Source organism: Ascaphus truei, unplaced genomic scaffold, assembly GCF_040206685.1.
Source record: "Ascaphus truei isolate aAscTru1 unplaced genomic scaffold, aAscTru1.hap1 HAP1_SCAFFOLD_285, whole genome shotgun sequence".
NCBI lineage: Eukaryota > Metazoa > Chordata > Amphibia > Anura > Ascaphidae > Ascaphus > Ascaphus truei.
The window spans coordinates 374,897-387,932 of NW_027455805.1; the positions used below are offsets into that span (position 1 = coordinate 374,897).

At 51.6% G+C, this 13,036-nt stretch overlaps 1 protein-coding gene across 5 annotated transcripts in view; it reads left to right on the forward strand.

Annotated features, from left to right (window-relative positions):
* Positions 1–13,036, forward strand: part of SULF2 (sulfatase 2) — a 244,079-nt gene that overhangs the window by 226,667 nt on the left and 4,376 nt on the right. For all 5 annotated transcript variants that reach the window (XM_075583093.1, XM_075583098.1, XM_075583096.1 and 2 more), the window contains 5 exons: positions 988–1,225; positions 2,786–2,882; positions 4,784–4,878; positions 11,649–11,818; positions 12,436–12,578. In XM_075583093.1, coding sequence (XP_075439208.1) covers positions 988–1,225; positions 2,786–2,882; positions 4,784–4,878; positions 11,649–11,818; positions 12,436–12,578 — 743 coding nt within the window. The remainder of the gene's footprint in view (positions 1–987; positions 1,226–2,785; positions 2,883–4,783; positions 4,879–11,648; positions 11,819–12,435; positions 12,579–13,036) is intronic.

The window sequence follows — 13,036 nt, forward strand, 5'->3', positions numbered from 1 at the left end:
CCATCCCCCGTACAGGTGAACCACCCCCCGTACAGGTGAACCATCCCCCGTACAGTTGAACCATCCCCCGTACAAGTGAACCATCCCCCGTACAGGTGAGCAATCCCCCGTACAGGTGAACCATCCCCCGTACAGGTGAACCATCCCCCGTACAGGTGAACCATCCCCCGTACAGGTGAACCATCCCCCGTACAGGTGAACTATCCCCCGTACAGGTGAACCATCCCCCGTACAGGTGAACTATCCCCCGTACAGGTGAACTATCCCCCGTACAGGTGAACCATCCCCCGTATAGGTGAGCAATCCCCCGTACAGGTGAACCATCCCCCGTACAGGTGAACCATCCCCCGTACAGTTGAACCATCCCCCGTACAGTTGAACCATCCCCCGTACAGGTGAGCAATCCCCCGTACAGGTGAACCATCCCCCGTACAGGTGAACCATCCCCCGTACAGGTGAACCATCCCCCGTACAGGTGAACTATCCCCCGTACAGGTGAACCATCCCCCGTACAGGTGAACCATCCCCCGTACAGGTGAACCATCCCCCGTACAGGTGAACTATCCCCCGTACAGGTGAACTATCCCCCGTACAGGTGAACTATCCCCCGTACAGGTGAACCATCCCCCGTACAGGTGAACCATCCCCCCTATAGGTGAGCCACCTGACGCTATTTGCAGCTCTAGGGCCCTGGATTTCCTAACAGCTGCTAACCCTTCTCCTTCTTTCTTCCCAAGAGATTTACTTTTTTTTCTTCTCTGGTTAAATAAAAGTTTGCCCATTTTGGGGCTTTTTTGCTAATTTTCGCAGTTTGAGTATTTCCTTCTTTTTTTCCCCCTTTTCCCCCCTGTTTTCTTTAACTCAAATATTAGCAAATTTGTTAATTTGCCGAATTCGAATTTTGGCGAAAAAATGGTGCCCATAGAGACGGCCGTCAGTGGGGCGTTTGGCGTTCATAATAGCACCGCGTTTGTCTTGTCTTCTCAGAGTACAAAGCCAGCTACATGAGGAACCGCTCGATCCGCGCCGTGGCCATTGAAGTGGACGGAAAGATTTTCAGCCGTGGTGTAGACCACGAATACCAGCCAGTTGTGCAGAAGAATGTCACCCGGAGGCAGATGTCCAACGTAGGGGACGATGACGACAAAGATCTGGAAGATTACAGCGGGACAGGAGGACTCACCAACGAGCTTACAGTACCCAGCTCAATTAAAGTGACACATCGGTATGTGGCAATGCCATCCTTGTATATGGACTCCTAAGAGCTTGACCGCTGTGCAGTCCGGCCGGCAACAAATGCCTCTGACTGCAAAGGGGTGAAGTCCGACTTACACTAGAATCATACTCTGTGTTGCATGTTACTCCGTGGAGAGGTATCCCCAAAGTGGGCGTGTACTAACCCCTTAAAAGTGGGGGTCCACCTACCTGCGTTATCATTTATTGTAGTATAGGTGGGACACGGGGTCTGTAGAGCAGAACCGCGTTCATTCCAGCTCCCGGGACACCCAGCTTCCAGAGATACTTAGGTACCATTCCCTGCTGGAAAACAAAATGGAGTTTTAAATCTCCGACGCCTCGCGGGCCAATAGGAAGCCGGCTTCCCGTTTACTCGCATGCTGCAGGAGACGGAATGTGGTTCCGCTCCGAAGACCCCCTACTTTCCCCCCCTAACTTCCTTACCAACGGACACCTTACCCAGGAACGTGCAAGGCACCGCCGTGTCTTACACACAAGCGACACGGAAATCAAGGCCACTCTCCTGCTTTTAAACTTGTGAGCGTTGTAAAACGCCCCCTGATTTCAGCTGCAGTGGAACTTGTTTGCTATAAATCTCTTGATTCCATGTGCGAGGACCAACCACAAGCCAGGGGCAGGATAAGGGAAGCAAAAATCACTTAGCTCCGGTTACCATTTTTTCCAACCCTCCCCAGGATAAACGTCGGCGACGTACCCGTGTCTGACATCAGTCACTTGTATTTAATTCACGTTATGCTCATGTGGTACTGTCCCTTTAACTTGCAAGCGCCTGCACTCCTAATACTCGCTGTACGGGAGCATGAAAGTGCGCGGCGCCAAATGCTGTCGGGGATCTAATCCTGCATTAGATCCTGTTAGGAATCAGATTCAGACGTAGAAAGGCAGCGGGACGCGCATCAACTGAAGAACAGGGTCGCGTTATTGCGGTTACATAACCCTCCGACGCGTTTCTGTCCCGGCTGGGACCCGGAACGGGTCGGAAGATTATGTAACCGCAATAACGCTACTTTTTCTTCAATTGATGGGTACTATTGTTCCTTTAACCCCATGAGTACCAGAGGGGCAACAAAAACCTGGTGCCTTAGGCCTCGGCCATGTTTACCGCTTGCTTGCTGAAGCGTGCGGACGCGCGCTCCCGCTCAGCACTGAGCCCTTACAGCCGCAATTAGAGCGGCTTTAGTAGGGGCTCACCTACGCTTCCACAAGCGCAGGTCTTAGGGGAATTTAAAATTCCCCCGCTTGCCGGCGCGACAGGCCGGTCACGTGAGCGGTTCGCCCAATCAGGGCGAACCAGCTTCATGATGCCACTGGCCCACCCCCTGACGGCGCCCCGGGCAAGCAACCGCAAGACCAGGGAAAGCACCTGCTCTCCCTGAGCCTCAGCGCGCCTCAGCACGCCAGCGGTGAGCCTGGACGAGGCCTTAGACATATATGGGGTGAGAACAAGTTTACTTTCAACGTTATTACTGCAGGAACAGTTGGCGCCCGTCCCCTGCAGGGTCCTAATACTTGTTTTCCTTCCGTGCAGCTGCTTCATCCTGGCCAATGACACGGTTCAGTGTGACACGGACGTGTACAAGTCCCTGCAGGCCTGGAAGGACCACAAACTGCACGTGGATCACGAGGTTAGTGACGCGCTTTCTAATTAGTGGCGCATTGGGCAGCTGTGATTTCAATGGAATGGGACGTCTGGCCGCGAGCAAACCCTCCGCTGCCGTGACCAAACATTCGCCAGTGCTCCACCGTCACGACCACGCCGCCGGCGTTCTGCTGTCGTGACACCTCGCCGCGCGCCTGAAATGTCCCACGCATTTACATTTTGACGCACGCCCTATGCGCCCCCAAAATGTCCCGCCGCTCCGACATGTCATCTTTAAATGTGCCGTGTGGGAGATTTAAAGATGGAACCCGGGACATTTCGGTGGCGGGGTCCCCTGCGGAGAGGAGTCGTGGTGGAGCGCTGGCTTCGGCTTGGTTGTGGCGGTGACTCCGAGCCCACCCTCCAACAGAACGTCGTGTGTAAAGAAGCAATCCAGGACGGGGCTTTTAACACACGATTGAAGCCGGGGGTCTCCGGAGATGAACCCCATTCATTCCAGCTCCTTGGACCCCCTACCTCCATATGGGGTGCCGCTAGCGGCTCCGCTACCAGGGTTCACATTATGGTGGAATGTCAAAGCTCCCGCGCCCCGCGGGCCAATAGGAAGCCGTGACATCATCGGGTCCGACTTCCTATTGGGCGGCGTGACACGGGAGCTTTAAACGTGAAACCGCAGCTGGCTCAGCCGGAGCAGTTACCGGCACCCCCTGCGGAGGTAAGTATCTCCGGAAGATGGGGGTTCCAGGAGCAGAAATAAATGGGGTTCAGCTCCAGAGACCCCCTGCTTCAATCCTGTGTTACAAAATGTAAACCGATATTTAAATATTCTTCTGAGAGAAGCCGCAGATAAGTACTGAAAGGAAAACACTATTAATGCAGAAATCTGTGTGGTGTGTATATGTACACACAAACAAACACTTGTATATGTACACACAAACACACATGTATATGTACATAGAAACAAACACATGTATATGTGCACACAAACAAACACGTGTATATGTACACACAAACACGTGTATATGTACACACAAACAAACACGTGTATATGTACACACAAACAAACACGTGTATATGTACACACAAACACACATGTATATGTACACACAAACAAACACGTGTATATGTACACATACACGTGTATATGTACACACAAACAAACACGTGTATATGTACACACAAACAAACACGTGTATATGTACATACAAACACGTGTATATGTACATACAAACAAACACGTGTATATGTACATACAAACAAACACGTGTATATGTACACACAAACAAACACGTGTATATGTACACACAAACAAACACGTGTATATGTACACACAAACAAACACGTGTATATGTACACACAAACAAACACGTGTATATATACATACAAACGCACATGTATATGTACACACAAACAAACACGTGTATATGTACACATACACGTGTATATGTACACACAAACAAACACGTGTATATGTACACATACACGTGTATATGTACACACAAACAAACACGTGTATATGTACATACAAACATACACGTGTATATGTACATACAAACAAGCACTTGTACTGTATATGTACATACAAACAAGCACGTGTATATGTACATACAAACAAACACGTGTATATGTACACACAAACAAACACGTGTATATGTACACACAAACAAACACGTGTATATGTACACACAAACAAACACGTGTACAGTATATGTACACACAAACAAACACATGTATATGTACACACAAACAAACACGTGTATATGTACACACAAACAAACACGTGTATATGTACACACAAACAAACACGTGTATATACACACACATACACACATATACACATACACACGTAAATATGCGCGCGCACGCGCACACAAAGTAAATATATTGGTACGTCTGCATGTATATTTTATTCTCAATTTTCTGTAGATTGAAACATTACAGAATAAAATAAAGAACCTGAGAGAAGTCCGAGGTCACCTAAAAAAACAGCGACCGGGGGAGTGCGACTGCGGCAAAATCAGGTATTCCCCGGACATTTACACACCCGCGTCACCACACGCATGCACCCGCGTCACCACACGCATGCACCCGCGTCACCACACTCATACACCCGCGTCACCACACTCATACACCCGCGTCACCATACTCATAAACCCGCGTCACCATACTCATACACCCGCGTCACCATACTCATAAACCCGCGTCACCATACTCATACACCCGCGTCACCATACTCATACACCCGCGTCACCATACTCATACACCCGCGTCACCATACTCATGCACCCGCGTCACCATACTCATACACCCGCGTCACCATACTCATAAACCCGCGTCACCATACTCATACACCCGCGTCACCATACTCATACACCCGCGTCACCATACTCATACACCCGCGTCACCATACTCATGCACCCGCGTCACCATACTCATGCACCCGCGTCACCATACTCATGCACCCGCGTTACCATACTCATACACCCGCGTCACCATACTCATACACCCGCGTCACCATACTCATACACCCGCGTCACCATACTCATGCACCCGCGTCACCATACTCATGCACCCGCGTCACCATACTCATGCACCCGCGTCACCATACTCATACACCCGCGTCACCATACTCATGCACCCGCGTCACCATATTCATGCACCCGCGTCACCATACTCATACACCCGCGTCACCATACTCATACACCCGCGTCACCATACTCATACACCCGCGTCACCATACTCATACACCCGCGTCACCATACTCATACACCCGCGTCACCATACTCATACACCCGCGTCACCATACTCATGCACCCGCGTCACCATACTCATACACCCGCGTCACCATACTCATACACCCGCGTCACCATACTCATGCACCCGCGTCACCATACTCATACACCCGCGTCACCATACTCATACACCCGCGTCACCATACTCATACACCCGCGTCACCATACTCATGCACCCGCGTCACCATACTCATACACCCGCGTCACCATACTCATGCACCCGCGTCACCATACTCATGCACCCGCGTCACCATACTCATGCACCCGCGTCACCATACTCATGCACCCGCGTCACCATACTCATGCACCCGCGTCACCATACTCATGCACCCGCGTCACCATACTCATACACCCGCGTCACCATACTCATACACCCGCGTCACCATACTCATACACCCGCGTCACCATACTCATACACCCGCGTCACCATACTCATACACCCGCGTTACCATACTCATGCACCCGCGTCACCATACTCATGCACCCGCGTCACCATACTCATACTCCCGCGTCACCATACTCATGCACCCGCGTCACCATACTCATGCACCCGCGTCACCATACTCATGCACCCGCGTCACCATACTCATGCACCCGCGTCACCATACTCATACACCCGCGTCACCATACTCATACACCCGCGTCACCATACTCATACACCCGCGTCACCATACTCATGCACCCGCGTCACCATACTCATGCACCCGCGTCACCATACTCATGCACCCGCGTCACCATACTCATGCACCCGCGTCACCATACTCATGCACCCGCGTCACCATACTCATGCACCCGCGTCACCATACTCATACACCCGCGTCACCATACTCATGCACCCGCGTCACCATACTCATACACCCGCGTCACCATACTCATACACCCGCGTCACCATACTCATACACCCGCGTCACCATACTCATACACCCGCGTCACCATACTCATGCACCCGCGTCACCATACTCATGCACCCGCGTCACCATACTCATGCACCCGCGTCACCATACTCATGCACCCGCGTTACCATACTCATACACCCGCGTCACCATACTCATGCACCCGCGTTACCATACTCATGCACCCGCGTCACCATACTCATGCACCCGCGTCACCATACTCATACACCCGCGTCACCATACTCATACACCCGCGTCACCATACTCATGCACCCGCGTCACCATACTCATACACCCGCGTCACCATACTCATACACCCGCGTCACCATACTCATGTACCCACGTCACCATACTCATGCACCCGCGTCACCATACTCATGCACCCGCATCACCATACTCATGCACCCGCGTCACCATACTCATGCACCCGCATCACCATACTCATACACCCGCGTCACCATACTCATGTACCCACGTCACCATACTCATACACCCGCGTCACCATACTCATACACCCGCACAAAATAGTGTGTATAAGTTAAGACAAACTGCAACAATAGGAAGGAGATCCCTCTCCCAAGGAGCTTACAATCTAAAAGGAGTGGAGTTAATTGACCAACTTGATGCAGGTAGTTTTTCTAAATCTAGTTGTACATAAGCCCGGGAACGTAAGGGTCGTAGCACCACTTAGTTAATATGGGCATAATATGTTCTTGTAAAAAAGTTACATCCTACTCTCTATGTGAGAGACACTCGGATCAGACACGCTGGGACTTGTGTTCCGTGTGCGGTTACATTTCTAACAACTGTATCGGTTTTGCAAAAACCTTGAGGATCAATCCCCACTGCGGGCGTGTAATTAGGGTGTCCGTCTCTCGATGAAGGACCCTGAGAGATTGGAAAGCTGGTGGTACTGGGGTTACACGGTGACGGACCCTGAGAGGTTGGAAAGCTTGTGGTACTGGGGTTACACGATGACGGACCCTGAGAGGTTGGAAAGCTTGTGGTACTGGGGTTACACGGTGACGGACCCTGAGAGGTTGGAAAGCTTGTGGTACTGGGGTTACACGATGACAGACCCTGAGAGGTTGGAAAGCTGGTGGTACTGGGGTTACACGATGAAGGACCCTGAGAGGTTGGAAAGCTTGTGGTACTGGGGCTACACGATGACGGACCCTGAGAGGTTGGAAAGCTTGTGGTACTGGGGTTACACGGTGATGGACCCTGAGAGGTTGGAAAGCTTGTGGTACTGGGGTTACCCGATGACAGACCCTGAGAGGTTGGAAAGCTGGTGGTACTGGGGTTACACGATGACGGACCCTGAGAGGTTGGAAAGCTTGTGGTACTGGGGTTACACGATGACAGACCCTGAGAGGTTGGAAAGCTGGTGGTACTGGGGTTACACGATGAAGGACCCTGAGAGGTTGGAAAGCTTGTGGTACTGGGGCTACACGATGACGGACCCTGAGAGGTTGGAAAGCTTGTGGTACTGGGGTTACGCGGTGACGGACCCTGAGAGGTTGGAAAGCTTGTGGTACTGGGGTTACCCGATGACAGACCCTGAGAGGTTGGAAAGCTGGTGGTACTGGGGTTACACGATGACGGACCCTGAGAGGTTGGAAAGCTTGTGGTACTGGGGTTACACGGTGACGGACCCTGAGAGGTTGGAAAGCTTGTGGTACTGGGGTTACACGATGACGGACCCTGAGAGGTTGGAAAGCTTGTGGTACTGGGATTACACGATGAAGGATCCTGAGAAGTTAGAAAGCTTGTGGTACTGGGGTTACACAATGAAGGACCCTGAGAGGTTGGAAAGCTTGTGGTACTGGGGTTACACGGTGACGGACCCTGAGAGGTTGGAAAGCTTGTGGTACTGGGGTTACACTGTGAAGGGCCCTGAGAGGTTGGAAAGCTTGTGGTACTGGGGTTACACGATGACGGACCCTGAGAGGTTGGAAAGCTTGTGGTACTGGGGTTACACGATGACGGACCCTGAGAGGATGGAAAGCTTGTGGTACTGGGGTTACACCATGACGGACCCTGAGAGGTTGGAAAGCTTGTGGTACTGGGGTTACACGGTGAAGGACCCTGAGAGGTTGGAAAGCTTGTGGTACTGGTGTTACACGATGACGGACCCTGAGAGGTTGGAAAGCTTGTGGTACTGGGGTTACACGATGACGGACCCTGAGAGGTTGGAAAGCTTGTGGTACTGGGGTTACACGGTGAAGGACCCTGAGAGATTGGAAAGCTTGTGGTACTGAGGTAACACCATGACGGACCCTGAGAGGTTGGAAAGCTTGTGGTACTGGGGTTACACGATGAACGACCCTGAGAGGTTGGAAAGCTTGTGGTACTGGGGTTACACCATGACGGACCCTGAGAGGTTGGAAAGCTTGTGGTACTGGGGTTACACGGTGAAGGACCCTGAGAGGTTGGAAAGCATGTGGTACTGGGGTTACACGATGACGGACCCTGAGAGGTTGGAAAGCTTGTGGTACTGGGGTTACACGATGACAGACCCTGAGAGGTTGGAAAGCTTGTGATACTGGGGTTACACGGTGAAGGACCCTGAGAGGTTGGAAAGCTGGTGGTACTGGGGTTACACGATGACGGACCCTGAGAGGTTGGAAAGCTTGTGGTACTGGGGTTACACGGTGAAGGACCCTGAGAGGTTGGAAAGCTGGTGGTACTGGGGTTACACCATGACGGACCCTGAGAGGTTGGAAAGCTTGTGGTACTGGGGTTACACGATGAAGGACCCTGAGAGGTTGGAAAGCTGGTGGTACTGGGGTTACACGGTGACGGACCCTGATAGGATGGAAAGCTTGTGGTAATGGGGTGACACGGTGAAGGACCCTGAGAGGTTGGAAAGCTTGTGGTACTGGGGTTACACGATGAAGGACCCTGAGAGGTTGGAAAGCTTGTGATACTGGGGTTACACGGGACCCTGAGAGGTTGGAAAGCTTGTGGTACTGGGGTTACACGATGAAGGACCCTGAGATGTTGGAAAGCTTGTGGTACTGGGGTTACACGATGAAGGACCCTGAGGGGTTGGAAAGCTTGTGGTACTGGGGTTACACGATGACGGACCCTGAGAGGTTGGAAAGCTTGTGGTACTGGGGTTACACGATGACGGACCCTGAGAGGTTGGAACGCTTGTGGTACTGGGGTTACACGATGACGGACCCTGAGACGTTGGAAAGCTTGTGGTACTGGGGTTACACGATGACGGACCCTGAGAGGTTGGAAAGCTTGTGGTACTGGGGTTACACGATGACGGACCCTGAGAGGTTGGAAAGCTTGTGGTACTGGGGTTACACGATGACGGACCCTGAGAGGTTGGAAAGCTTGTGGTACTGGGGTTACACGATGACGGACCCTGAGAGGTTGGAAAGCGTGTGGTACTGGGGTTACACGATGACGGACCCTGAGAGGTTGGAAAGCTTGTGGTACTGGGGTTACATGAAGGACCCTGAGAGGTTGGAAAGCTTGTGGTACTGGGGTTACACGATGACGGACCTTGAGAGGTTGGAAAGCTTGTGGTACTGGGGTTACACGATGACGGACCCTGAGAGGTTGGAAAGCTTGTGGTACTGGGGTTACACGGTGAAGGACCCTGAGAGGTTGGAAAGCTTGTTGTACTGGGGTTACACGATGACGGACCCTGAGAGGTTGGAAAGCTTGTGGTACTGGGGTTACACGATGACGGACCCTGAGAGGTTGGAAAGCTTGTGGTACTGGGGTTACACGATGACGGACCCTGAGAGGTTGGAAAGTTTGTGGTACTGGGGTTACACGATGACGGACCCTGAGAGGTTGGAAAGCGTGTGGTACTGGGGTTACACGATGAAGGACCCTGAGAGGTTGGAAAGCTTGTGGTACTGGGGTTACACGATGACGGACCCTGAGAGGTTTGAAAGCGTGTGGTACTGGGGTTACACGATGACGGACCCTGAGAGGTTGGAAAGCTTGTGGTACTGGGGTTACACGATGACGGACCCTGAGATGTTGGAAAGCTTGTGGTACTGGGGTTACACGATGACGGACCCTGAGAGGTTGGAAAGCTTGTGGTACTGGGGTTACACGATGACGGACCTTGAGAGGTTGGAAAGCGTGTGGTACTGGGGTTACACGGTGACGGACCCTGAGAGGTTGGAAAGCTTGTGGTACTGGGGTTACACACAGAAGGACCCTGAGAGGTTGGAAAGCTTGTGGTACTGGGGTTACACACAGAAGGACCCTGAGATGTTGGAAAGCTTGTGGTACTGGGGTTACACGGTGACGGACCCTGAGAGGTTGGAAAGCTTGTGGTACTGGGGTTACACCATGACGGACCCTGAGAGGTTGGAAAGCTTGTGGTACTGGGGTTACACCATGACGGACCCTGAGAGGTTGGAAAGCTTGTGGTACTGGGGTTACACGGTGACGGACCCTGAGAGGTTGGAAAGCTTGTGGTACTGGGGTTACACGATGACTGACCCTGAGAGGTTGGAAAGCTTGTGGTACTGGGGTTACACGATGAAGGACCCAGAGAGGTTGGAAAGCTTGTGGTACTGGGGTTACACGATGACGGACCCTGAGAGATTGGAAAGCTTGTGGTACTGGGGTTACACGGTGAAGGACCCTGAGAGGTTGGAAAGCTTGTGGTACTGGGGTTACACGATGAAGGACCCTGAGAGGTTGGAAAGCTTGTGGTACTGGGGTTACGATGACGGACCCTGAGAGGTTGGAAAGCTTGTGGTACTGGGGTTACACGATGACGGACCCTGAGAGGTTGGAAAGCTTGTGGTACTGGGGTTACACGGTGACGGACCCTGAGAGGTTGGAAAGCTTGTGGTACTGGGGTTACACGATGACTGACCCTGAGAGGTTGGAAAGCTTGTAACATAACTACTTGTTGGTCCAATAAAAGGTATCATACCCGCTCCTCCCTCTCCCTCCTGTTACCACATGGAAGAAGGGACCATCACAGCGACTCACCCTTCTTTGCCTGCTATATACAGTAATATATTACTAAAGTACATTGTGTGCATATATTCTACTCTATACTGATCTATAAATCCTAGTTAATTCAGTAATTGGTTTGTATTTATTGTGTATGCGCAGGAAATCCGTGAAAGAAAAGGACGTGGTTTGGCTCCTTCGTGAACAGAGACGCAAGAAGAAGCTGCGGAAACTGATTAAAAGAATCAAGAACAATGATACCTGCAGTATGCCCGGCCTGACCTGCTTCACCCACGACAACCAGCACTGGCAGACGGCTCCGTTCTGGACACGTAAAGTCTCACTCGTACACACCTACACACCATTACCGGGAGGCTCGCGTGGTCGCTGAAGGACGACCCCACTGTTATCTCAGGAGCAGGGACTTGTGTACAGCACCGTTACCGCTTTATCACACACATATACTATCCCGGAGAGGGCATAGGTCAGGGGACTCCAGTCCTCAGGGGCCACTGACAGGGTCAAGGTTTTCTGGATATCCCTGCTTCAGCCCGTGTTGCGTTCTTCGACTGAGCCACTGGTGGAGCCATCTGTGCTGATATCCTGAAAACGTGGTCCGTGTGGACTGGAGCCGGCCACGATTCTGTCCGAAGTTTTCCGATCTGTTGCTGTAATTTTATTGTCACAGAATTTGGCAAATCAATCAAAATGTTCCCATATTTTTTGCTAAAAATATTGTTTGCGAACACTACCAACTAGCGCACGGATTCAGGTGAAATGGCCCCAAATAAACCACCAGTTTTTTAAAACTTCGGGCGAAAGTCGCAAAGTCTATTTACGCGATAACGTGAAATGCAACAGAAAAGCGCAACTCCAATAAGTGGCTTGATGGAACAGACGGACACACACACACACACACCTTATGACACTTTTGTTCTGTCCTTTGTAGTGGGATCTTTCTGTGCCTGTACCAGTGCCAACAATAACACATACTGGTGCCTGAGAACGATTAACGAGACTCACAACTTCTTGTTCTGTGAATTCGCCACGGGCTTCCTGGAGTACTTTGATGTGACCACCGATCCATACCAGGTAAGGAGTTTGTTTTCCGGCGGTACCTCCGCATCTCGGCTAACACCGATAGCCGGATTCACCATCGTCACTTTCTTCCCAGCGGGAGATTCCAACCATTGGTGATTGGTAGGAATGGAGACGCCAATAAATGACTATTAAACACTCCCTGTGCCACAGGCACCGGAAAATAAGCTCTGTGGGCCAGACTCGTGCCTGCATAATGTATCTGCACAGCGCTGTGTGCACTGGCAGTGCTATACAAGCAAATAATATTATTATTGGGGGGGGGGGGGGGGACCTTTTGGACCTGATTTAATATAGACAAAGTATGATATTTATGCAGAACAGGAGGGACGGTGTCCCTCGGCTCCGGCAGACAACTCATGAACCGGAAGGGTCAGGGGTCCGATGGCTCGCTAAAGGGGGTGTCCTGCGGGCTGCACTTGTAACCCTTTCCCTGCCAGAGCTCCTGGAAA